Source organism: Pezoporus occidentalis, unplaced genomic scaffold (assembly GCF_034315485.1).
Source record: "Pezoporus occidentalis ecotype Australia unplaced genomic scaffold, CSIRO_AGI_Poc_V1 ctg35, whole genome shotgun sequence".
NCBI classification, from domain to species: Eukaryota; Metazoa; Chordata; class Aves; order Psittaciformes; family Psittacidae; genus Pezoporus; species Pezoporus occidentalis.
In genome coordinates, this window is record NW_026915483.1 from 6,050,082 (window position 1) to 6,077,879 (window position 27,798).

A 27,798-nucleotide genomic window follows, 5' to 3' on the forward strand; every position below is an offset into this window, starting at 1 on the left:
CTCACTGCTCTTCCTATGGAGATCTGTGTAATGTTGCTCCAGCTAAGTGCAGAAAAAGCTCTAAACACTCATAAGCTTTAAATTCAGGCTGAGGCTGAAAGATCTGATGCTAACGAAAATCTGGGGTTGTTTTCATGTGTCTGAGCATTCAGGGAATAGATGTAGCTTAACATGCAAATGCAGGACTTCCTGTGGAACGGCGCTGCTTTTCAGGATCTCTCATTTCACGCTGTTACAGCTGCATGCCCTGCTGTTTCTGTGAAAAGAGGTTCTCTGAGGAAAAGTTTCCCACAGAAATCCAAATGATGTGGTAAAACCCCCATCCCTACAACTTGGAATGTAATTTCTAAAATGTGTGTGTCCATCCGCAACCTGGCAGTCAGCAGCTTCTGTGCTCCTGGTGTTTAGAAAACAGCCCCCTGCTCCCTCAGTTTTCTGTGTCTATACTTTATTTGTCCTCATCTGTTTAAGCGAGTAGATCTTGAAGTCAGGAGCCAGAGCTCCTGTCCTGCCATAGGTGTGCAGACGAAGATTTTCACTCTGTGAACAGTGATGCTTTAGTGACCTTTGACACATAGAATCATAGAATAATTAGAGTTGGAGAGGACCTTAAGATCACCTAGTTCCAACATTCACTTTCGTTCTCTGCATATAAGTTACGGTGCTCACATAACTTAAGTGTTCTGCACACAGAGAGAAATAGATGTCCAACACTTTGTTTTCTTATTGCTAATGCTGGTGAAGCCCATATACAGCAGCCGTCAGGCAGGTCCTCTCCCTAGAGGTTCCAGGTGTGGCACACCACCAGTGGAGTCTGCTTGCTGCTGTAATGCCTATTTGGCACTTCAAATGTATTCCCTGAGCCACCTCGACATCATCATCTTCTGTCTTTAAAGCAGTATTTGATGCACTATTGAGCTGTGAAATACAGCCAATGTTTGACACTTCTCTAATCCCTTACATTTTTATTCTCTTCTGTTTTTGAGTATTTCCCATTCTATGCCGCTACCATATAATTCAACATTTTAAGCGTATTGTTCCTCACTGTGTCTACTTATAGTTTTTTAAGCTTGTGTGGTTATTTTGGCAACAAGAGACATCGTAAATTGTGTAAGCAAGTTCTCCCCTTACAAGCTGGTCCCAGCCCTGTGCTGCCTTGATAAGAGCTGTGAGAGAGAAGCAACTTTAGTAACGGCAGGACTTGTCAGCTGCATTTCAGCTGTGCTGTGAACAGAGACTAGAGAACATGGCATGCTGGAAATGAATTGAAACTACATAGAATAGGGGTTAAAAACAGAGCCAAGCCTGGCTGTGGTGTGAGACTTCTCTGCAATTTGGGAAGTGCAGTTTGTGGCAATTTACTCTTGAAGCTAAGGCTGTGCCCATGCTATGGGCTGTAAGTAACAGAGCCCAGTTAGCACATTATCTGGGTGTAGAGATCATGGTACCTTTATCTCTAAAAGCTGGGCTTTTATCCCAAATGTGCAGCTGGGAGTTGTAGGGTAAGTGTAAGTTGTAGGTAGGTGTAAGGGAGGGCTCTCATCCATGAGGCTGAGATACTGGGTGAAAACCCCTTGGACAGGGGAGGGACCTGAACCTACTGCACACTTTTTAGCACATACTCCAATGAAGTAGGAAAGTGGCCACAAGCAGCAGCATCTCAGTTCTTGAACTCAAGGAAGAGACCTGCTATTTCCCTGAAGGAGAAGGAGATGCTGGGAAGTGATGAGCTGCTCCTTGTCTCAGTACCTCAGGTTTTGTTAGACTCCCCCATGATGTTTCTCTTTGGGGGTCAGCCTCCTGGCCCTGCTGACACTTTTTTCATGTAAGCAATCATTATGGACTAATTGATAATCCTGAGGCCTGGCAGCAGTTATGAAGGACAGATGGCCTCTGCTGGGAAACCTCTGCCTGTGAAAGCTCCAAAACATGACGTAAGTCTCATCTTTTCAAGAAAGTCTTTACCAGATGGGTCCAATTTAAAACACGGCCTTTCTCATTTCTTCCTGGAGGATAGCTAATTAACAGCAGAACAGATAGCTCTGCTCCTCTGCGGGCAGGGGCAGCCAAAAGTGGGTGTTTGATATTGAAACGTTGATGGGTTTGGTTCTTGTGCATCCATGAGATGATGAACTCGTTAGAATAAATATTGGTAAGTGTATTGAACTTCCCATTATTTACTAGAGCTGGCCAAAAAAGAGGACAATTCTTGAGAAATATGTTATAAAAAAAGGTCTCTCATCTCATTTTTATTATTGCTCTGCAATGACTAACCCTAACCCTAAGTCAATTTGTGTTCTCTCTCATCAGTCCTATTAGTAGACTGCTGCCAAAATTTGTGGCCACAGCTGTGGAGCTCAGAGAGCAGCTCAGAAGAGGATATTGAAATGAAGCTCTTGTCTTGCTTTCTGAGGGCTGCCTGCTCAAATCCAATTGTTTCTGGCAGTCATTTCCCAGTTGATAGCTTTATCATTTGATATTTGCACCTTTGGCTTATTTAGCCAGGCTCCTTGTGGTCCTTGGTTTGCTGCTTGTAGAACGTGTCAGCCCCAGCCTGCAGTGAGATGCTTTATTCTCTTTTCCTCTTGAGCATCAAAATGGCTCCAAGAGATTCTTCTCCTTCAGGCAGGAAACCCTGAAAACTCTGTATCTTTTCAGTTAGATGCATTACAAACTATGCTAATTGCTAGCCTTGTCTCTGTTCTCTTAAATGAGCTATAACATACCTCTTTTCCTCCCCTCCCCAACTGCACTAAAAATGCTCTATTTTTATAATCTTTCTACAAGCAAGTCTGTGTGGCAGAAATGAGGAGTTCTAACTTATCTTGTGTTATGTAAATATTTCTGTGCTTCTAGAATGAAATATTTCTTTTCCTTTGATCCAGCTTTCTTGCAGTCAGTTTAACCTTAAGAAAGAGTCAAAAGAGATTTATGGAGATTGCCAGTGGCAGTATTCTTGAGGAAATTGGAGAGAGGAAAGAAAACTCAGAATTACCAATATAGCCCATTTAGAAATGGGTGGCTAACGAAAGGAAAACATCTTGAGGAGACTTTATAAGCAGGTTTTTTTGCTTAAAATAGCTGTGGCCAAATGTAAAAATAGTGTTTTCCACATTTGCATAGTGTTAAATGATGAAAGCGGTGCTTTTCCAGCAGCCTGGGACATGGCTGTGCCCCATCCCTGTGCTGTGGGCAGGATCTCCAGATTCTGTCCCCTGGGCTGTGGTGGTGGTACAGGGTATGGCCAGATGTTGGATGTCTGCAGGGCTGGATCTGCAGCTTTCCCCAGCGTGTGCACACACACACATAGACACACACACTGACCTGTGGGGACCATCACCAGTGTCCTATATGACCCCTTTCAGCTGTAGCTGTCGAACAGTGTCAGCAGAGGAAAGGGACAGTCTGAGTCTGGTTGTAGATGATTTTCTCCACAAGTGTGCGTTCCTGGTGGATAACTTTGCTTCAAATGTTAATTATGCTTCTTCAGAAGTATGCAGTGGAGCAGCTCAGGAGGGGAAGAAGCTGCAAGAGACTTGGGAGAAGTCACAGCCTCCAGTGTGTTTTGCTCATTAAGCTCCGAAGTGGAGGAAGCAGTTTGAAATGCTGCTGGCACATTTTGCCTACAAGCACTGAAATTGGGCTTCCACTTCATATATATCTAAATGCCAATGCTCGTGGGGCAGAGTACCTTACAGAGACATGGTTCGGTGGTGGACTTTAGTGGTGGGCTTGGCTGTGTTAGGTTGACAGATGGACTCGGTAATCTGAAAGGTCTTTTCTAACCTTGATGATTCTGTGGTTCTATGACAGTGTGTATATATGATGGAAAAGCTGTAGGTATGGCTGGAATTAGATGAGTCAGATGCCTAGGGTTAAGAGGTGAAGTCATCTTTGGGTTTCTGGCTGAACTGTGCCCTTTTCTGTGCCAGCTGATGTGAAGGTGAGGCTGGAGCTAGGCCATGCCTCTGGAGACAAGGAGGGGTTGGTGTGGATGAGTGTGCCCATCACAGAGCAGCAGGGAGCTGTGTGCTGATATGGCTTTACTGTGCCCCCCTGCTAGACCTAGAAGGAGCAGTCAGCAGTGCTGGAAGGTCCCACATGCTTGCACTTGCCCAGGCTGTGCTGCGTGCTCCTTCTCTGCCCATTGCACATGCAGCCATTCCACCCAGCTGCAAATAGTGGAGCCTCTGGCTCTGCTGTTTATCCATGTGGGTGCCCATCTTTGAATGGGATTTCAGCCCAATTCAGCATCTATTTGATGAAATACATGTAGTGGTGTCAAGTACTGCTGTGCTAAACCTGGCCCAAATCTGAAAGCAGATAATCAAAGTCCTTTAGCAAAGATGGTCAACCTTGTGAATGTGAATGAGTGGAGAATACTCTAAAATTAGGTTCTCCAATTAGAATTACTCTATTAGAATAAAATTAGAATACTCTAATGCTTGGGTTGGTAGACAAAGATTAGTATTCACTGGAAATGAAAGAGAAGGGACACTTTGCATAATTCATAACTGAGAAGGATTCCTGGTAAAAATTAGGAAGATTTTACTGGAATTACTTTTATCTTTCCTTACCTTTGTGACTGGAGTTTTAGCTGATGGCTGTGGGCTCTGCTGGCAGGGGAGTGAAAAGTCTTTCCAAAAGAAAATTTTAGGATAACTTCAAACTCCCTCAAGAAGAGGTTGATTCTAGTCTTCACCTGTTTTGTAGAGATGGGAGGAAAAGAAGCAAGCAGTGTGTAGTTAAAAAACATTTAAATAACAGTAAAAATGATTATACAGAGGATATAATTGTAGGGACTTTGTTATTTGGCAGTATTTTGGGCAGAAAGAACTATATAGCAGAAGTTCTGCCTTGGTCCTTCTTTTGTTTTGAAGGGCTGACCGATCAAAGCTTGCTGAAGCTGGGGTAAGGGTTTCATTAGCCTTGGATCAGGCCCTCAGCACTGGATACTCTGGTTGCTTGAAAATAGGTAATTAATAGTGCTTTATTTTTCATGTTTCCAAGGCAGCACTGAGACACAGTACATGACCAGAATCTTTTGGCTGCAGCAGAAGAGTTCCCCTCTGTCTCGTATGAAGGTGCTGTAAAGGTACCAAAGCCATATTTTCTGTCGTTATAGTCAATTTACATCCTACATCCAAAAAGTAATGACAGTCAGATGCAGCTGATGAAATGATCTGTTCTCACTGCAGAACAGCTCATTCAATCAGCTGAGAGCTCTGCTGTTCAAACAGATAATTAGTGTTGTGACAAGTGTAACTTTAACTGCCTCAGTTTGGTGGCAATGTTAGGAATTGTGACTACAATTAAATTATGTGCCTGCTTTAACCATGACCCTCCTCGGATTGCTAATGAGAGCAACTCTTGTTAAACACACGTCCCTTTTGATAGGCTCCTTTTACAGGGCTTCAGTTGGGAAAAGTGATATATTATTTGTATCATAGAGGGAATGAAAGAGAGGGATTTCCCTTATTTTCTCTGTTTTCCTTTTATGTCTTTAGCTGATGGAACAGGTCATTGCTTGTGTTCCAGCATAAAACTGAAAGATCCTCTAAAAAGGAAATCCCCTGGGAGACTAATCCCAATGAATGCCTTTCCTTCCTGTCAATATTCCTTCTAAATTAATGGGCATGGGTAATGTATTTATATGCTCAAACCTCAGGAGCACTCACGGTACCTTCCCTGAGGTGACAAAAGAAATCAATCTGCCCTTCTATTTTTGGCCGCAGAGCAGTGAGTTCAGAGTGCCTACAAACAGGTCCCTATGTGTGCTCTGAAGTGCCCTGGTGTACTGTAACTCTGTGTCCAAGGCCGCTCCAGTCTCGGAGCAGGAGGATGCTGCACGCAGTCACTCCGGAGCACAGCTGCCAGTTGCTTTCATTCAAAGGCAGTGTTTTTATGTTTGCATTTTCATTAATGGCCAGCTGGTTTGGTAGCTGGCTTCCAGTCCCACCTCTGACCAAGGGCATGCGAACCCTCCCTGTGTGCACCTGGAGGATTCCCATCCTGCACCTTCAGCTGGTAATGGAGCAGGGGAAGCAATTCAGTGTTCCTTCTCCACTTGCAGCTGGGTCATTCTGAACCTTGAGGAGAATGGAGTATGGGAGGCTGGAAGCTAAGTGGGCAGCCAGGAGCTGGAATGTTTCGGCAGTTACTCTTTCCTGATGGATGGTTCTGGGATGTCTCCCTGCCCTAGGAGATGCTTTGAGTTTAAATTATCATGAACTGGTTTAATGAACATCTTGGAAGTTACATCCTTTCTGTTGGTGCCTAATGGGATGCTTTTGGTTCTTCCTTTTTCAGCATTTGCTGACGCCTTGATGTTCTCCTGCCTAAGGGGAATTAATTGCCAAGATGGAATGAAGAGCACAGCGCGGAGAACAGCACAGTCCAGATCTCACAGGACTTATTATGCTTTTGAAGGGTAAGAACATAATCTTAGGTACATTGGGAAGAAAGTGTCTTAGTAACACTACATAGGGTTACTGGCATGTCTCAGGTATTTGTGCATTAAGAGACTTTCAAAGATACTTCCTAATCTCAAGAAGATCAGCGAGCAGTTTAGAAAAAGAAATTTAATACCAAATGAGTTTATCAAGTTTTCTTGACCCCTAAGGGTGGGAAAAAGACAAAAGAAAAATGCACATGAGGTCTTGTGAAAATCTATTACAAAAACTCATTCACAAACTGGAAAGTCTCAAACCAAAGTGTTCAAAACCAAAGCAAATGAAAAGCGTGGTGTATTACAGCAAGTACCACTGCAGACACTGCAATGTGGCAGTTAAAGCTGGTGTAGAGGACCTATGGAAGGAAAAGTGAGTGTGTGTCTATCAAAATGCCAAACTCTTGAGGAGGGGAGCTTTTTGATGCACCTAACAAGAGGCAGGACAGAGTCAGTAGTCTGGCAACATACAACCACTGTCAGCAATAGGAAAATATGAAAATAGACTCAAAATTGGTGACAGCCTGGGGCTATGTTTTACTGCCAGTCTGCTTTTGTGGCAGGTGTATGCCCAGACAGATACATCTACTCTGAGACTACCTCCTAGAGATACATGTATTCCTCTTGGAAAGATGAGATGCTACCTGCTGATCAGACCTACTGTGAGTGTCAGAAGAAGCGAGCAGCAGAGGCAAGACAGTGGCTGTGTGGGAGGAATGAAAGAGAGGATGCCACCAAGGAAGTGTCGGCTGCAGCTCTTCATCCTGCAGCCAGCTGGTGCAGCAGTGACCAGTCCCACTGGCACTACCATCAAGGTGTCTACATCCTTAGCTGACCTTGGGAAACACTTCCAAGCCAAAGGTGAGACATTACTAGCACCTCTGAGAAACAGCTGCTACGTGCACAGAGTGCAGGCAGGATCTGCTTGCTTTGGCAGTTGAAATAGCTGTTAAATTTGGAAAAAGATAAATACCTGTCCTTTTCTATAGGATTCACATCTTGCTTCCTGGTGAGACCCGGGCTGTGTGCACACCAGGGAGGCAGCTATGAACTCTGAGAAGTCTTTGCAGAAAAACTCTTCTCTGAGAGGGTAAGACTGGTATCTAGAGATACACTGAAGCGGTGTACTCCCCCCCCCCCCCCCCCAATCATGTTGCAGCTTGCATATGTATGCATCAGATTGAAAGCAGTGCCTCTTCTTATAAAACAGGCTTGATAAAACAGAATTAACATAGATTCAGTTATATCTCTGCTAAACATATCCTTTTTTATTGCTTTTCAGGAGTTCAAAGCATTAGCATAAAACAATCGAGGAGGTTGTTTTTCCTAAGAGAGTAAGTGCCTGTTTACAAACTCATTTTGTTTTCACAATTTTCCATTGTTACTTATTTCAGTCAGAAAGCTGTCAGATTAATGCACTCCCTCATAACATATATAACCTGACAGGCACTGCCCATGTCTGCATTCCACCAGTGGAAGGCAAATTAAGTAAAAAATGTAAATCTCCAGTATTTCTTAGGGCTAAAGTAATACTAGTTTTTAACTCATTTTGTATTCATAGAGGATCCTGTGTGTGTTCACAACACATCTGATAGAGTAAACTGTGCAAATAAAAAGTGTGGGTGTTTTAATTCTTATACCAGCTATCTCTGAGGAAGTCAGACTTTGGAAGCACAAGGAGGTGTCATTGAGACCCTGCTTATGAACAGTTGTCAGGTAAGAATGGAAAAATCACATCTGAAGCACAATAAACCCTTTAGAAAACAAATCTTGGGAGGAGTGCAGGGTGAGAAACTTTGAACTTAAAATAACCTCACAAACAGCGCTTGCCCTCCAGACCTCCCAGTCTTAAAGAACTGCACACCTATAGCCTCTGGTACTGGCTTCCCACAGAAGCCGTTCTTGCTTCTAGAGGAGGCACACCCAGTTGCAAACATAGATATTTTTTTAAGCAGTTTCAATTCCTTTTTCTTTGGAGCGTGTATCCAGCTGGTGGCAGGATTCCTGTATCTTTTCTCCTTTCCAAAAGGACAGTTTGATTCATTGTCCAGAAAACATCCAGTGGGTTGCCCAGTGTTGTGTTGCACTGTGGATGCCTCTGTGGTGATGCTGCTGTGGGGGTGCAGCACACACCTCTCACCCTACAGGAGACAGAGAAAGGCTTGGCTCATCTGTCCTGGGGCTTGCCTGTCCCACTCCCCCCAGCTTCTGGCTTCGTGCTTTGGGAGCCTCTGGTGTTACTGTCCAGCATGGAGGAATACAGCTACACTTCTAGGTATTGAAAAGAATGTACTTGACAATAGCGTTTGTTTCCCTAAAAACTGTGACTCAGTCCAACTGTTCTTTCTTACTCGATTTTGCATAATAGCAATTGTAAGTGATAAAATGTTGGCTATTTTTGGTGCAAGTACAAGAAGAATGGCAGAAATACCCTCCCACCATCCGCAGTTCCAGTCACACAAGTGATTGATGTTACTCACATTTTCATTAGTGATTGATTCTTTTTCTTTCTCCTCCCCAGGACTGAATTGCAAACCTTGGTTAGTTACAGAAGCTGCTCTGGAAAAGCTTGCACATGGTATGCTCAGAAACCTCTCCCCTCATCCTTTACCAGCTCTTCACCTTTTCCTCTATCCTTTCCCAGTGACAACTTACTTTGACTTACAGAATCAAGCCTGTGCTATTACCACAACTAAACACTGACCAAATCAACATAAGGTGATGGAACAGAGAGAGGTCAGCTTAATGGAAGACTAATCTAAACACAGGGCAAGGCTGGTGTCCACTAAAACCCTCTTTACTCGAGAAAAATTACTTCGGTCTTGCATATACATTCCTAAACGTGTTGAGATTGCTATTAACTAACTCTTACTGCAGCATTTGGATCAGCTCCTTATTAGGTAGGTAGAAGCAATGCTCTAAAAGCTTGAAATACATAGTTCAGATTTGTCTGTGTTCTCAGTGAGAAGGTTTTAATGCTAGGAAGTCTTGGGCTTTAAAATGGGAAGCTGCAGTATGTAAGGAATAGGCAATTTGCAGGGGAAAACAGGCCATACAATTTAATACCAGAGAGTTGAGGCACTAAATAAATTATTATAAAGGACTAATTCTTCAATATAATTACATACTTTTTTTTTCATTGTAAACAGCCTAATTGGATAGATGGGAAAGAAGCGGCTTTTTCTCCAGTGCTGCAAGCCTGCAGGCAGAGGAAAACCTCGTAAGTTCACACACAGCCTTTGGTCTCTGCCATGTGTCTGCCTCTGGGACAAGACTGGGATGTATTTACATCCTCACTCTTTCCTTCTCCCTCCTGCCCTGCTTTCTGTACAGGTAAGCCTGGGTATATGGGTTGGGATTTTAGTCTCTTTGCAGCAGAACTACCAGAACAGAAGATCCTATGCTGCCAAGAAGAACCAGTTAGCAGAAATATCATGAAGATGCTGTAAGTATCGTTTTTAGATGCAGTAAATCCCATGTGTGGAAACACAGAATCCAAACAAGCAATAATACTTTGAAATATTTTAGTATCCCTCAATGTAATAAATATTTTATTAGAGTAATAGAAAAAAATGCATACAGATAACCATAGGATACACACACAACTGGAAGTTTAAGGATAAATTTCAAACTTTTCAATATGAAACAAGGTACTTGGTACATATCTCATGGAGATATATAACTAGAAATTAACTAATACAATGTAAACTGCGTGAAAATGGCAATACAGGAACTTGGACTAGAATTTTGTGAAACAATAGAAAGAGTCACCCTTTGTTGCATGAAACATAACTATATACTTACTAGTAACACCTGTTTTTCCATCTCCCCCCCCACTCCCCCCCACCCCATTTGCAAGTGTCTGAAAACATCACTGGTTAGCCACATTGAAAAGCAACTAGCCATTTATAACTATGTATGTACAGTATATACAGATCTTGCTTGCTTCAACAGTTAGCACGTATCTCCATCTGGATGTGATACTAATAAGGTAATTTGCTATTTGACTGCATATAAGGTATATTTTTTCTACAGTGCTACTGTAATTTCATTACTCCTGGTTCTCTCCTTTTATAGTTCTGTGTGTTGTAATATAGTACTGTGAGACTTTAAAGAAAGATAAGTCATTAAAAGGATATGGTTTTATGTCATGAACACTTGTGCTCTGCCATGTATGTAGGTAGCTCTCTAAAACGTGTCTCAAAGGCTGATTTGACTAAATTCACAACTATGGAAGTCAAATGGACCAGGTTTAATGTATCATTAATGTATTGCTATGAAAGAAAGCATAGATTTCTCCATAACAGCAAGCCTGAAGTGTCCTTGTGTTATTTTTTATTATAACCTACAGTATTGCCACAAACTTGCTAAACTGTATGACATTAATGGGGTGAATCAGAGTGCCAGACCAGGTGAAATATTGTGAGTTAGTTAAAAAGCATCAGGAAGGGGAGTTATGAATGAGACACTGAATTAAGGATGCATTTACAGTGTGGTGCAATAGACAAAAGAGCAAAATAATTCAGGGCTGCATATATTTGGAAGCACCACGTGACAAAGTAGGGAGGTGGTAGTAATTCCTTTTCGTAAGGCCATGGTGCAACTGCATTTTAAGTAATGCTTACAACTGGGCACTTTTGTTAGTGAAACACACTGACAGGAGTTCAGAAAAGGGCAATAAAAATGATTCTGAAGTTGGGGGAATTTGGTTATGAATAAAGAACCTGGTTAAGAAATACAACGTGGGGATATAAATAACTAACTTCAAAATCTATTGATGGAGAGAAAGGTTAGGTGTTTGAAAAGGTACGTAAATATATGCTGTGATAAAGCAGAGAGCTGTGAAATCATTTCTTAAGAGCAGTAATGGAAGCCCTACCTCTCAGACATTCCAATGTGGACTGTGCAGAACTAACATCCATACTGTGATTTTTCTCTATCTTCCAGCTTTGATTTCTTGCTGTATTTAGAATTACTCATAGAATGGGCAGTAGGAAAACTGATCCAAACCTACTGGATTCTGACACTGGCTTAAGAACAGCTACTTGGTGCATGTGTTTGTTACTATCTATCTGATTGAAGCACTGTCTCCGATTTCATCTTTTGTATGTAGAATGATGTTATCCTAACAATGCAGAACATACCCAAAACACCATCACTGCAGAAATGGAGTTTCTCACTGAGCTAAGCTCTCCCCTGAAACTCTGACCACAGTGCCATTGCTCTCCCTCACATTGTATCTGAAGTATGTAATATGTAAACTGCTTTGGTTCAAGTATTAAGGCATTTTAGAGTCCTCTTTAAAGGATTTGCTAAACTTTACATGGTATTTTTAATTCAACCTACAGTGAAATACAAAGAATTTAAAAATACGTCAGGATAGAAGAAAAACATGCATTAAACACTGCAGGTTTCTTTTAAAAAAAAGCACTTTTCTGTAGTAACCAATTCCTTTTTTTTTTTTTCCCCCAGCAAATGAAAATGTATCATCACAACACTGAATTAAGAGTCAGGGAAAATAGCATTAGAAAGAAGCTGGATACACTGAAGATACTCAAGACGGATGGACCAGAACCTCTTGCATCCATACCTGTGACAAAGGAAAAAGGTATGGGTTAAATGAAAGCATGAGTTTTGTCTATGCCAAATTAGTAGTCTTTCTAGATACTAAGCAAAAATTTTATTGTATATTTTTATTTCTGACAAGCAATGAAAATTTAGAATAGATTTACCAAAACAACAGTAAATATTGTAAAACTATAGAAATGCCTTGCAAAACACTGAAACTGTACAAATGATCCTTACTTTCAAGGTAATACTAAGAAAAAAAAAGGTAAAAAAGTCAAAATCTAATGTTTTTAATACCAATCTACATTATAATTTACCAGGCCAATAGAAGGAAGTTTGTCATGCATAAAGTGCATGAAAAACCGTTAACTGCTTTTCTTCTTATTACCTTATTACCATGCAACATACAAGTATTCTTTTTTTCTCCCCATCAGTAAGTACTGAATTCCTGCAAAGACAAGCTGTGACAGCTGCTGGGTGTCAACTGCACATTTAGTAATGATTCACTACACTAAGGCAGAGATGCATCTGTACTATGGCCAGTATAGAGAGGGTTCTGTCATTGGCTGGGGAGCCTATATAAGCAGCGACAAAATAATAGAGATTCAGTTTTAACCTACTAGCTAGCCTGGGAATCAGGATCTGATCGCTGCTAGTGCCATCTCCACCTTCTGTTGTTGCTTTTACTTCTATAATGTAATCTTCATTAAACTGGAGCACAAGTTCAGCTGTTGTCTTGTCTGTGTTCAGCACGTTCATATTGCTCTGACTGATGGTCCTGTACAGAACCTGCAATACAAGCAAAGAGCTGTAGTGTGACGTATCTTCCCGTAGGACCTGCCCTGCAATTTATATTTATTTCTTAGAACAAGGTTTCAGTCTTTAAAAAGATGGGGTGAGAGAAAAGATCTGATTTTTGATTAACATATATACTACGGCAGAACTGCATTTAAAGAAAGAAGGTAACATCAATCAAGTGCTTTTATTCTAACTTTAATAAAAAATGGCACAATTTATAATGACAACATATTATTTCATTATACATTTTATATAATTTGTTTTGTTATTATAATTATTATTGTTATTATTAAATAATGTAATATAAGAGGTGGTGAGTCACTAGCCCAGGTTGCCCAGAGAAGCAGGGGCTGCCCTATCCTTGATAGTGCTCAAGGCCAGGTTGGATGGGGCTTAGAGCAACCTGGTCTAGAGGAAGGTGTCCCTGCTTATAGCAGAGGAGTTGGAAATGGATGAGCTTTAAGGTCTCTTCAAACCCAAACCATTCTATGATTCTACAGACTACAAATAATATATTCTGTTGAGTACCCTAATGTATTGCTCTATAAATTATCCCACTGTTTGCAGTCTGTCATTATCTAGATCAGCTTCATATCACCACTATGTAGTTTGGGAAGGAGGGAACTAATCAGTGTTACAGGCTACGTTGGACGATGCTCCCCAACTGCTTAATGACTACTCTGTCATGAAACTTCACTGCATTCTATGTCCTATGTAAGTGTACTATGTAAATTCATTCAGTAAAATTAACCAGCTTTATCAAAATTCTGCTTATCCTTATGTACTTAGCAATGTTTGTTACGCATAAGGAACCTGAAATTGTTTTGGGAGGCAGAGTATGCAGTTTGAGACTCTTGGTTGTGTGTTTTTTGGGTCAGCTACCATCTATGAAACTAGATGGCTCATCTGAGCTGTAAACATGTCGTTCTTGCCCATACTACTCAGAATACTGTGTATTCAGATCTTCAGCATAACTTTTTTATGCAGGAATGTATCATGTAGGCTCCAACTGTATGCAGGTCTGGAAGAACATTCTTGCTATTCTCTTATATATGGCATTTAATTACTTGCATGTTTGTGCACCAGTCAGATCTACAATAGATGGAGCAATGTATCAAGACAATGAGAATGTCCCACAGTAGGTAAGAAGAAAAGAGTTTAGAATATCAGTTTGTTAAATGTGGTACTAATAAATATACTTGGCCAGCAATGGGAATTATACCTATCATGTAAATTTTGGATTTACTTGGTTTCTTTCAAAATATTATACACTTGGATACATACATGTTACATATGATAAGTATTGTTATATATGTTGTGACAGTCAAGTGTTATGTATCTGGATAAGTGGAATCTCAAGAACTGGCAACTATACCTGCAGCTCCCAGTTTTGTTTGTGTAAGGAGAAGTTATTAAGTGTACCACTAATGGTAAAAGAGCCGCTGCTTGTGAATTGTTAGAACATGATGTAAAATCTATAAAAAGGAGACACTACTGAAGTGGCTTAGATGTGGTATTGTGCATCCACTGAACTTGCTGCCTTGAAAAGAGACAAGAACTTTCAGATAGTTTCTGAGTCTGTTTTCACTTACCTTATACCCAATCACTTCAGACTCATTCTCCATAGCTCTCACTTCTTCCCAGCTGAGGATTACTCTGGAGTCGGTGACATTCCACACAACGTTTCCTGGCGGTTGACTGGGTGCTTCAAATAAATACAGAATAAAAGCATGACTTTAATTTAATTGGTAGCAGTGATTTATTAGCAAATAATAGTTGAGGTAATTGACTGTTACTGCATGTCAGATGCAAAAGCAACAAAAGCCTTTGTAAACGTCCTGATTCAGAAGACTACATTGAAAAAAAAAAAAACCAGAAGGAAAGAAAACCAGAATGGCACATAGATGTTATTTCTGAAGTTGCATTATCCACTTATGATCCTTCATTAAATACAGCCAGATAAAAGCATGTATCTTAAGACATGGCTGATCAATTAGAACAAACTGTGATGAAACTCAACGATGGTAAAAGACAATTTGTACCTTCAATATATTGCCAAGAATATGCAAATACTTCACAATAAATTGTTAGACAAATGTAGTCTTAGTGAGTATTCAAATCTACACAGGGCTGATTTACTGTAACATGTCTCTAGTGTAAAAAAATATCTGTCAGAGTTTTTTTTGCTCTTTTAACTTGAGGCATGATTTTGAAATGCGGTTTGTACCATTTCTGTACCTGCAGTTTGAACAATAGTGGCTTTGTCCAAGTACATCTATTTGGGTGTTTTTGTTCATTAACGATCTATCTGAGACTGTAATTTTCAAAGGAAGTAGCATGCCTTTGGCTGTACACTTTAAAATACCTTACGTTACCTTTGTCTTTCCTAAGCTTGGCTAATATGAACCTCTTAAGATGCCTCAAATTGGTTTCCCAGAAAACGGGTCATTTCAGTGACACAATCAATGATTAAAATCTTTTCTAAATGCATTAAGGAAAACAATTTACTGTTGCTGTCACCTAGTGGAGGCAACTGCTGCTTAGGTGGACTGTGCTACACTTTGATGCTGAAAGTTCCAGCATTTAACACTGATTGGTTTTAAACACCCTGTGCATGTTCTTATGTTGCTTATTTTCCCTGTCTCTCCCCCCCCCCACTTTAAACTCTTTCCCACAGGTAGTTCCCTGCCTTCTTTCCTCGAGTAGTCAGATCAAAACCCACCTGATTATATTTTATAAGACACAAAACTTTTAAGAGTGAAACTCAAAAGAATTATTTTAAAGTCAAACGACCACTCACGGGTATTATTTTCTTGCAGCATTTGAGTTGTTCTATATACAAAATAGGATTTAACTTGATGCACTAATAGCCACTTTTTGTAAATCTAAGTTGTTTTTTACTTTACACCTGAGCGCTAAGTATTACAGCGTATATGAATAGTTTTCACACTGAGATATTAAAGTTGAATTTCAAAAGAAATGAGTCATTCTTTTAAATCCCCCAAATATTAATATGGTAACTCAGTGCCTGTAACCTGTACAGAATGATAACAAGTATCATTCTGTCACTAAGGACTAAACCAACTCAGGTTAACTTACATTATCTAGAATTTTTATATATATATATATATATATATGTATATATATATATATATACACACACATATATATAAACTCTAGATTTAACTCAGATTAACTTGCATTATCTAGAGTTTATATACATGTATCTATATATATCTAGTTTATATAGATACAGAAATCTAGATATATGTAGAGTTCATATATATATATAAAAAAAAAAAAACCTAGATAATGTAAATTTACCTGAGTTAAATCCAGAGTTTACATATCTATATCTAGAGTTTATAGATATTTATATGTATAAAACTATATATATCTATATTCTAAATAATGTAAATTAATCTGAGTTGGTTTAGTCCTTAGTGACGGAACCATGCTTGTTATCATATATAAGCATATATATGTTATCACATATAAACTCTAGAATGCATATATCTAGAGATCACATATCTACATGTAAACTCTAGATTTAACTCAGATTAATTTACATTATCTAGAGTTTATATATATCTATATATATATTTATATCTAAATAGATACATATCTAGAGTTTATCTGTATATCTCTATGTATATAGATATAAAGATATCTCTATATATCTAGATATCTGGATATATCTAGAGTTCTTATATATATAAATTCTAGATAATGTAAATTAATCTGAGTTAAATCTAGAGTTTATATATAAATATACATGGAGCATATCTATATCTAGATATATAGATATATATATGAGCATATATACATATAAACTCTAGAAAATTTAAAATAATCGGTTATTTTAGTCCTTAGTGACAGAATGATACTTTTTATCATACATAAACGCTGAAGTTTATATATGTATATTTATATTTTTATAAACTCTCTCTATATCTATATATATCTATCAGTATCTATTTATATCTATATCTATATATATAGATTTTTTATATATAAACTCTAGATAATGTAAATTAATCTGAGTTTGTTTAGTCCTTAGAATGATACTTGTTGTCATATAGAAACATATATGTTACCATATGTAAGCTCTAAATATATATATAGAGGGTTTATACATATATAAACTCCCTCTATATATATAAATTCTAGATTTAACTCAGATTTACATGATCGAAAGTTTATATATGCATTTTATATCCATATATAAATTCTCTATACATATGTCTAGATATATCTATATATACCTAAATATCTATATAGCTCTATATATTTTATATATATATATATATATAAAAAAAACCTGTAGATAATTTAAGTTAATCTGAGTTTGTTTAGTCCTTTGTGACAGAATGATACTTGGTTTTGCATATAATAATATCTGATCAAATAGCTTATTTCATAATACTGAGGATGTAACTACTTTGGTAGAAGGATTTTAATGACTATTCCAAGGAATTTGACCTTTCAGACAGATTTAATTGTAGGCTCTTGTGAGCCTGACAGAAATACTTCAAGATTGATGACCCTGATTCTGAGCTGTATTACAATACAACAGCATACTGAAAATATTTCCATTTGTAGAAAAATTAGTGTAGCCTTTGACAATCTGTTCTTTAGCTGAATTTCTCTTTAACAGTAAAGTTTTGATTCTTCAAGAGGACACAGTGGACATAAAGGATTGCATTTCAAAGGCCATGTGCTAGAGAACTTACGAATATGTTACAAAACCCTGAAAAATCCAGGAAGTCTCTTGGTTTTTTTTCCTTCCGTATATACAAGAACAATAAAGGGTCAATGCAGAAATTCTGGATCTTACTTCAGCTTCCAGCTCAAATGGCACTGTTGAGTTTTACTTACTCATCCTGCTTAAGTCACAGAGGGTAGAAAATAGAAGCCCTACACTTGATTCAATTTTGTAACTACCTCCTTTTGTCTGTAGGAAAATTTAGGCCACTTACACATGTTGTGATTCATATTATTTTTCATTTCCCAGCAAGTGCTAACACACCTTTATTTCTCTCTGCACTTGAAATTCAAGATACTTACGTGTCTTTTTTGTGGTAGCATTTACTGTGGCACTGAAGGGACCTGCTCCAGCACTGTTGTAAGCACGGACAGCTGTGTAGTATGCTAAGTTGCTCTTCAAACCTGTTATTCTTACCGATGTCTCATTCCCTGCAGCTTTTACCCTGTTTGAAGAGTCTTCTTTTTCACCATTATTCCAGTACCTAACCTAGTAGATATAAACCAAAACCATGTGAAATCTTGCATCAAATGGACCACTCATCCGCAGCACTGCATTTGACTCCTTTAAGTGCATTTTTTTCTCAGCTGAAAAAGGCAGAAATACATTCAAAGTTCAGAAATGTTTACTGTGTAAAAAAATAAACTTATCCATCTGCTTCTCACACTTGCTGCTCTTTCAGTGTGACAGTAGGAAAAAGGAAACATATATTAGATGCTGCTTGAATTAAACAGTGACAGGAGGAAAACCATTACTTTATCTTAAAAAGTAAACATGTTAAAACTGTTTTGAAACAGAAACCTGTACCTGACAATATAGTTTCTCTGGAAGTAATGCTGAAAGAATGTCAGTTTGAAAATACTGTTAGACAGATGCATGGGTATCGGCACAGAAAGCAAAACACAATTTCATTCTGTGTTCTTTGGTTTCAAAGATACTGTATCTTCATTCTGGGTGTAGGTGGAGCAGCAAGGAAGCATGATATCTGTTAATGTATTGTACATTTGTGCTGCTGTCCTGCAGCCTGCATGACCCTTCTGGCTCCTTTAGAAATGGGAGTGTTTTTTAAATGAGCTTACCTCATAGCCAAGTAACCTTCCACTACTCATCTTCCAAGGAATGGCCATCCAGGAAACCTCAATGACTGAGGATGACAGACTGGTCGCAGATACGCCAGAGGGTGCTATGCTAGGCTCTGTATTCAGAAATCAATAAATGAGAGGTGATCAGCAGCACTGGTGACTGTGGAAATAAACATATCTGTATTCAAACTGATCTCATTTCTATTAACTGTTGCTGGATTCTCTGATGAAACATCTCAGATTAAATATCTGGATGTAACTCAATTAGTCTGGAGATAACTCGAGCCACATACCTTCTTCAGCTGAAAACACAGTGGTCACTGAACTAAATGGCCCTTCTCCTTTATTGTTATAGACACCAACTTTGACTTCATATGGTGAAAAGGGCAGGATGCTTTCATTCCTAAAGACGTATCTTGGTGTGTCAGGAGAGGTGACCACAGTCTGTATCCACGTTGTGGTGCCAAAGGGGCGGAAGGCAACAACATAGCCAAATCCTTCTCCATTTTGTAACTCTTCAGGGATGGGCTGTGAGAAAAGGAGCAGAGGACTTTAAATCTGTGATCCAACATCCAGCACTGAACATGTTTGGCAGAAAGAAAGTGCTGACAGACAAACATACATGATAGTAACCGGATTCTGGTACTGCATTTGGGATCTTGCCCATCAGCAAATTAGCTCTGATACTGCAGAGCAAAATGTATTCCTTTGAACCTAGTTTAAGGTTTGCATTTCAGTAAGAGAACGACTTTCAGATATATTCACAGTATCACAGTATGCTGGAGATTGGAAGGGACCTCAAAAGATCATCTAGTCCAATCCCCCTGCCAGAGCAGGAACACCTAGATAACGTTACACAGGAATGTGTCCAGGCGGGTTTTGAATGTCTCCAGGGAAGGAGACTCCACAACCTCCCTGGGCAGCCTGTTCCAGTGTTCCGTCACCCTCACTGAGAAGAAGTTCCTTCTCAAGTTTAAGTGGAACCTCTTGTGTTCCAGTTTGCACCCATTACCCCTTGTCCTATCATTGTTTTCCACTAAGCAGCCTGGTTTAAGATGCTCTTCAGTAACTACAGTTTGGGTTTTTTTTCAATTTCACAATCCATAGTTCTTAAAAAATGAATAATTAATTACTGAGTCAACTCTTACAGAATCCTTTATATAGTGGCTTATGATTTCCTCTGATGTGATAAAGACTAGATAGATAGCCACACAGAGCAGTCAATGTCAGTAACAATGCTAACATGTTTTTAACTCATTAAGACAGGGATACATAATATAAAGTACTATCTGATTGCACTGGCTAACACATACATGCAGAGTTAATGGTAGGAAAGCAAGAACTGCACATTTGCACTGAAAAGCATAATTCTTTAGCTCAGCCTTTGAGTAATACCCCTTCTTCTTCCCACCCTCCTGCCCCCTTTTAGCATTAATGTTTGAGAACAGAAACAATCTCAAACTAACTGAATTCCCTACTAATTGCCACCTAGCACACTAACACATGACAGAGGGAAGGCAAACGCACATAGCTCACAGTACAGAATGTTACTGAGCACATATACATCCTAGCTGGGATGCTGCTGTAGCCAGGGACATTCATCATTTAAGAGTTCAAATGAAAACAATTATTCTCTGAAGGAACTTGCTTGCCAGAAAACTTACATCCCATGTTATGACCAGTTCAGACCTGCTGCCTCCTCCCCCACTGACTTCCGAGGGGGGAATTTCAGGAACTGTGAAAAGGAAACATACAGCTATCTACAGAGTGGCAGTACAAGACATGACATGATATGATATATCATAAAATGTTAACCCAGTGGTACTCATATTGCTTCTGCAAATGTAGGCAGGGTGGGCAGTCATGGAACACTCCAGCCCTGTCCTGCATTCCCCTTGCTGCTCTCCACCACCAGGCAGGCCAGTGCTTTAATGAGCCCTCAAAGAACCTCACTAGCTCACAGACTATTCCACTAATGCTTATGAACTTCTAGAAACTGTAGGCCTGCTTCATTTTTTATAATAGAGTTAACTTATGCAGAGGTATTGGGCAATGGCCTTATTCCAAGTAAACTCCTGGGGTTTTAATTGATGTGTTCTTCTGAGCCACCTGCTTATTACAGGGAAGGTGTACACTGATCAAACACTAGGAATGAAAAACCCTATCAATCAAAATTAACCTCTTTCCACCTATTTATACCCTCAGACTCTGCAGCTCTGCCTGAACTGACAGGCTTTGGCATACTAAATACAGTTTAAATGTATTTAGATGTTATGCTTCTGTGATGTTCAGTAACGCAACACAAACTGTCCCGCAGCTAAATGGAAAAATCACGAACAAGCTAGTTACAGACTTTTATGTTCAATGTCATTTCCAAGCTTGTCTGCAAAGAGGCAAGGATATGAATGCTTTATTTTGTTAATATTCAAGATTCTTGAATTAAAAGCAAATAAAAGAACCCACTAACCTGCCTCTTCAGTTCTTACTTTTTCTGAGGGTAAACTAGGTTCTCCACCTCCTATTTTGTTACTGGCAACTACACGAAATTCATATTCAACCCAAGGATTTAAATCCACTACTGTGGTTGTGAATGTTTTCCCATCAATCACATCTGGAACTATTAAAAACAAAAAGAAAGAAGAAAAAGGAAACTAAGCATATAGTGTCCTTGGTCAAAAACATTGCAACAGAGCCTGTGACAAGGATTGTGTTTTACCTGTTGTAACTCGCTGCCAGCCAACTGAAAAGGGCGTCCTTGCCTGTATGGTGTAAGTGGTTACTGGACTGTGATTATCTGTGCCTTCTTGCCAGGAGATCTGAGCTGTGGTATCAGTTATTTCATCCACTTTCACGTGTTCAGGGGGCCCAGGTAAACCTAGAATCAGATTGAGAAACACATGGTCTTTTGTAAAGCCAGTACCCTGGAAATCACTAACAGAGCAGTATGGACTGCCATTTTATCAGCGCCGTGGGAGGAAGAAAACAATTCAGCTTGGAATAAGAACACCTGTAATTATTGTTTTACATTTACTAAACTTAACTCTTATAATCTAATTCTGAAATACTCTGAACTGCAGCACAGGCGGCAGAGTTTTGTTTTTCTACAAGAACTTTTGATCCCTCTATGTTCCCTTTAATCTACTAAGACATCTCTGCAGCCTGCCAATTTGTTATCTACGGCTGCTTTACTGTACAATGCACTGGAGCAATTTTTCAGCACAACATCTGATCAGCATCCTGAGCAGCAATTCTGTCAGGCAAGCTTTCTAGTGCCTTCTGGAAAATGCCACTTCTGGGCAGCCTAGCAAAAATGTCTCCAGCAAAGACTGAAATAATTAACAGCACATCAGCAATTAAAAATATCTGGCATACTTTAAAATATACTGAGTGTCAACCATACAATGTGCTTTTTCAAAGACCAGAGCTTTTCTCTTGCAATGCAGCTGTATCATCAGCAAAGAAATTTACAGTTCTGGCTTAAATGTGAGCGTTCCAGCTCTGAATGACAAGGAAAAAGCCTGCATTATAAACGTTAAACTACAGCAGGTCCCTAGGACAAAGCCTCTCTAAGGCTGTGTTAGCCGTTGCCCAATTCCAGGCAGGATTCTGCAGGTTCAGTCTGCAGAGGCAGCAACTCACAACTTCCTCACAGCTGCCAGCACAGAGTTCCCTCCTGTCAGTGAGGAAGGATGTGTAATCAAAATTATATCCTCCAGCTCTTAGTTTCTCTGGGAAAAATTAGGCTTCCAATTAAAACTGAGGTACAATTCTCCCTAACTGCAAGGCAGAATGACATAATTCACAGTCATTCATCAGTAATCCTTGAATTGGGTTTGCAATCTGCATCAGTTGTTTCTGTAATCTACCGTATAAAAAAGTTAGAGAATATGATTCATGGTAACTGAAGCTGAAATTTACCTCGTACGATAAGGTTGGCTGCAGATGCTACGCTATCCACTTCTGTCTTCACCATACAAACATATTTTCCACTATGTTTCAGCTGGATGTTTCTAATCATTAAATCTCCCGACGCACTCTGTTGAAAACCACAGTTCTGATTAACGTAAATGTACTACCTTGTAATCTAATATTAACATCGTGTTTGTAAACAGAAAAGAAATCAACCAAAGATGTGGAAGATAAAGTTGCTCCAAAATTGCACTGGCAGACAGCCTGCAGGATAGCAGGTTATTATCAGCTGCTCCATGGTAGTTGCCTGTAAGCATTTTCCTTATAAACATGACATCGTATTCCTCTTTTAGGCGAGAGGCAAGCTACATCACAGTTGGCTCATACTGGGAATGCACCTCCTGACTGCTATTAGGAACCATGAAGAAAGTTAGTGCCCTGGGACCAGCCGTTTCCCTCAAAACCCTAAGGAAGAGAAAAACCTGGTTTCTGTGACCATTAACCAGTTTTTATTTCTAGACAGAATCTGCATGTCTGGTTATCACAGATTTTTAAGTAGTTCAAATGTGTGAACGGCAAAGCTGAATTTGGTCCATTCCCACAGGCTATGGCAAGCACATCTTCATTTACAGGTTGTACATTTTAGGCTAAATTCCCCATTTTATAAATCTAAAGTTCTATTCTTTGTTCTTCATGAATAGTTAATCTTTGGTCATTTTTTCCCATTGACTTACTTATGTCATGGCATACGGTTGATCTCCTGAATCAAGGGAAACATCCATAAAACTGGAGTGATAACTGTAGCTTCATATCATGTTAAGGCTACTGTGTACTATTTGTTTCCTTTCAGAGGAAAATCTCTCAGGACTGAATGTTAAAATGTGTGGTTGTTTTGGTTTTTTTTTAATTTTCTGGAGAAGCAGCATTTCACCTGAGGACAGAACCCTCTTTTGTGGGTATTTTAAGCTACTCCAGCCACGTGACAGATTCTGGGGTGCAGAGTAGTCTGGGAGAAAGGGGAAGACACAAATCTGGAGTTTATTTTAGTCTTGGAAAAAAAATAACCACCTTTCCAACCATTTGATTATCTTCCTTTGTTTAACACCCATTATTTCAACCGTACAATGCCTCACTATTCAACACAAGCTGAAAACAATTCTCCCTGATCCCCTTCCATGTGTGTATAAACACAATGGCTGGTCTGTGAAAGCAGATGTAAGCATTTGCAGGACAATTGAGCAGTGATTGTGTACAACGCATTAGAAGTTGGGTTGAAGGCAATCTAAAATCCATCTAAGTGGATATTCAGACAATGACCAACAGCAGCAATGCATACTCACAAGCAAATCATGTTCCACACAAACTTACTTTAGGAAACCAAATCTAAAACATCTTGACAAAGGTGACTGTCAAATAGAGTAATTTTACTTGAAATTACCCCCCCCCCAAATATGCTCCCGTGTAGCCACCACCCTCACCTCCCATGGCTCTGCAGACCATCAGTGATATCTGCACTCCTGCCTAGCCAGACTGAATCTCTGTCAGCATGGACAAGTCCAGGTGACAGTAAGATCACCTTCCTTTCTCCACACTACACAGAATACAAATACAGAGAAGCCCACGCAGTATGAACAGCTGCTGAAATTGCTTTTGCTCCTCCCGACTGCGTAACCAGCTCAGCCATTGCTGGGCTCCATGTGCAGGTGATAACCTGAAACAGTTTAGAGGCAGCCTGTTCAAAATTTGGCATCTGCTTGGCTTGCCATACTCTGTGTGTAAATCATGTGTCTGACAAAACAAGAAACAACCCAAAAAAGAGCAGTAAGACAGTGTTACATCCTGTATTTTTCTGACCATCTGGAAGACCAGGTGGTGGTCCCATAACATTCCTGCTATACTACATGCTGGAGACCTCAGGCATGCGTGACAGGGACTTCCAAGACACCACTACATAGAAATCTATCCACTGAAAAACTGCTTTCCTTTAGCCATGTTTACAACCAAGAAATCTGGAGTTACTTTTGCAGAGAGATTCTCATTTAACAAATACACACAGCAACTATTGGAAGAGTTAGAACATATTTATACGTATTTACTTACCATGACCCACATATAACTCCAGATGAAATTATTCCACTGACCCCAGTGTGATACAAAGCCCATAAAATGTTTTTGTGGATCTCTTGGTTACCTATGAAGTTTTCTGCTAATAAGCTTCAATCCCTCTTTACTCAAATATGAGTTTAAAAAAGCACCCTATAATGTCTATATTCCATTTCTGTATGTCCCTTAAGACAAACTTCCAAATAAGAAGTTGTAGATTCAGAGTTCTGAGTCAGGCAATACTCACCCTGGATTTTAATTCAGCACTGACTGAGGATTTTGTGTGTGTATGTGGGGGAAATGTGAAAAAAACCTCACACCTAAACAAGACATAATTTGGAATTATGTCTGTGTTTGGTTTTAGGAAAAAGATGGAACTTGTAGTGAGAAAAAGCACTGCATTTTCCAATCAGCTTCTGAAGCCTCAACTGAGCCAGTAGAACTGTCACAGCCAGGGTTTGGTATGGTTTTAACCTTCCCTATCCAATATTACTATTTGTGTACACAATCAGAGTACAGCGGGGGGAAATATTACTAAATAAATAAAGCCCATGTAGCAATACAGGGAGGTAACGGGCTATGAAATCGGAGCATTCCCATTACAACATGACAGATGGTCAGCTCCTAATTCCCAAAACATTTCTGTGAGAACGTACATGATATATGAGTATCTCATGGCTCCTACAAGGAAATCTCATCATCTCCACATGCACTTATATATAATCAATTGCAAACTGCAGAATGCTCTGTGCTTTTGGTGTCTGCTGATTAAATGCTAAATCTTTCAAGGTTTTACAGGCAAAAAGAGTTAGGTGCTGAAATGTCGGTTTCAATGGCAGTAGTGTCTAACCCACTGCTATTCCTCTATAGCAGGAGAGGTCCGGCAAGAACATGTGAAAGGAAACTTTATGAAGGCTTATAATGGCCAGTTTCGTGCTTGTTTTGTTTTCACTTGGCCATGGCTTTTGCTTTGCAAGATCTTTTGTTGTAATTAATTTCATTCTCTTGATAGGTCCTTCATCTGTCTTAATGGTTTACTTTTCATCTTTTCATGTTTTGATTAGAAGGCTAAATTCTAAAAACTATCAACGTCACCCTACCCGTCACAGCATCTCTGCACTGGAAATATTTAATGAAATACGCAGCTTCTCACCTGAGGAGGCTCAGGCACAATACTGAGGGATATAATAGCAATGCAAGTGCAGGAAAAATAAGGAAAGATGGGATGGTTTTGTTCAAGTTTAGGCTGAAGTTCACGAAGTCTGTGTCAAGCCCCTTAATTTCTCAGTGCTGTGTTTTATGTGATCTTAAGTAAAATCATGTGGGGTCAGATGCAGAAACAGAGGTAGGAACTTAAAATACATCAGGTCTATAATACCAGGTTTCTGAACGATGGGTTATGGGCAGCAAGAGAGCTCAGTGAATGATTTCCCTCCAATACAAAAGAAAATTCTACAGGCCCAGGAGATGAGAAACATCATAGAATCACAGAATAGTTAGTGTTGGAAAGGACCTTAAGATCATCAAGTTCCAACCCCCTGCCATGGGCAGGGGACACCTCACACTAAACCATGTCACCCAAGGTTCTGTCCAACCTGGCCTTGAACACTGCCAGGGATGGAGCATTCACAGCTTCCCTGGGCAACCCATTCCAGCGCCTTACCACCCTCACAATAAAGAGCTTCTTCCTTATATCCAACCTAAACTTCCCCTGTTTAAGTTTTAACCCATTACCCCTTGTCCTATCACTACAGTCCCTAATGAAGAGTCCCTCCCCAGCATCCCTATAGGCCCCCTTCAGATACTGGAAGGCTGCTATGAGGTCTCCATGCAGCCTTCTCTTCTCCAGGCTGAACAGCCCCGGTTTTCTCAGCCTGTCTTCATACAGGAGCTGCTCCAGCCCCCTGATCATCCTCGTGGCCCTTCTCTGGACTTGTTCCAACAGTTCCATGTCCTTTTTATGTTGAGGACACCACAATTGCACACAATACTCCAAGTCCTATTTCTACTGTGTTGACAAAAGAAAAGAATCAAGCCTTGCTATACTGAATACATCCGTAAGGCAAATGAAGAGAAGGTGTTTGCAACTCACCCCTCCAACCTTCTCAAAATGGGAAGCATCCTTCTTAAAATCAGTGAGTGTTCCATTGAAATACCAGGTGAAGCTGATGTCCAGTAGAGGATCATGCTGAACCTGGCAAGGCAAGACGACACTTTCTCCGACAGTGACATCCATGTTGGAAGGTGCCAAAATAATCCTTGTTGGCTCTGTTGAGAGCAGAAGTATCAGTTACTGGATTCCTGTACTGCTGAGCTTTGATTGCTACTAATATCCTACCAAGTACTTCAAATCTGATTAATGACAGGCACTTCAAATTATGCAGCTGGGATATAAATGCTGCTGCCGGACCCCTCTTGTTGGAGCATTGTGTCCTTGCACGTTTATCAGCAGGAGCTCCTTGACATTGAAAAGGCAAATTTTGACCTGCGATGCACAGGCCAATATACTTTAGAAAGCTAAATGCACTGTAACCCACAGCAATGAAACTGCTATTCAAGAGCATGTGTGGTTCTCAGCAGTAACACCCACATTTTGGGGCAGGAAGCTATAGCAGCAGCCACTGGGAAGATTAATAAGTGGGAGCGAGCGAAGGAGTTAATAAAATCTGGAAACTAGAGGAAATCCACATAGGGTACAACACATTAGATATCTGGGTCTATATATTGCATAGAACATAAGTAGAGTCATTAAGAAAAGCTGCTTGTTATTCCAGAATCACATTAATGAAGAAAAATGTCAAGGACTGTAAATAGTGTAAATAAAATTTAATTCTAGAGCTCCTTTGTACATAATTCTATTATTTGTATAAAATGGGACATGAATCATTTAGGAGCACAGTCTGAAAATGTGAAGCTGTTAATTCACTGAACAAAATAACTCTGTTTGGATCTATGTGATAAATAGGATATGTAATGCAGTAGGATATTAGATCATTCCGAGTTTAGAAAATCTTTCAGATACTCCAGTCTTTAAAAAGAAGATAATGAGAAAAAAATTCTTCAGATAAACTTCACAGTCTACTGGTCCTTTCAGTCCAGTATCTCAGACAGCAGCAAGTAATGGA

General features: G+C 39.7%; 1 protein-coding gene and 1 long non-coding RNA gene across 5 annotated transcripts in view; one reads left to right on the forward strand and one right to left on the reverse strand.

The window, feature by feature from the left end:
• The window catches only part of LOC134169621 (uncharacterized), a 640,302-nt gene that overhangs the window by 598,094 nt on the left and 14,410 nt on the right, over positions 1–27,798 (forward strand). The window lies entirely within an intron of this gene.
• LOC134169618 (contactin-3-like) overlaps positions 11,870–27,798 on the reverse strand; it is a 103,157-nt gene continuing 87,228 nt past the window's right edge. For all 4 annotated transcript variants that reach the window (XM_062630349.1, XM_062630351.1, XM_062630352.1 and 1 more), the window contains 11 exons: positions 26,766–26,941; positions 22,580–22,697; positions 21,378–21,536; positions 21,129–21,278; positions 20,326–20,396; positions 18,955–19,189; positions 18,659–18,774; positions 17,882–18,068; positions 14,407–14,519; positions 12,637–12,805; positions 11,870–12,038 (listed from right to left, as the gene is read on the reverse strand). In XM_062630349.1, the coding sequence (XP_062486333.1) occupies positions 11,938–12,038; positions 12,637–12,805; positions 14,407–14,519; positions 17,882–18,068; positions 18,659–18,774; positions 18,955–19,189; positions 20,326–20,396; positions 21,129–21,278; positions 21,378–21,536; positions 22,580–22,697; positions 26,766–26,941 (1,595 nt within the window). In that variant the 3' untranslated portion in view covers positions 11,870–11,937. The remainder of the gene's footprint in view (positions 12,039–12,636; positions 12,806–14,406; positions 14,520–17,881; positions 18,069–18,658; positions 18,775–18,954; positions 19,190–20,325; positions 20,397–21,128; positions 21,279–21,377; positions 21,537–22,579; positions 22,698–26,765; positions 26,942–27,798) is intronic.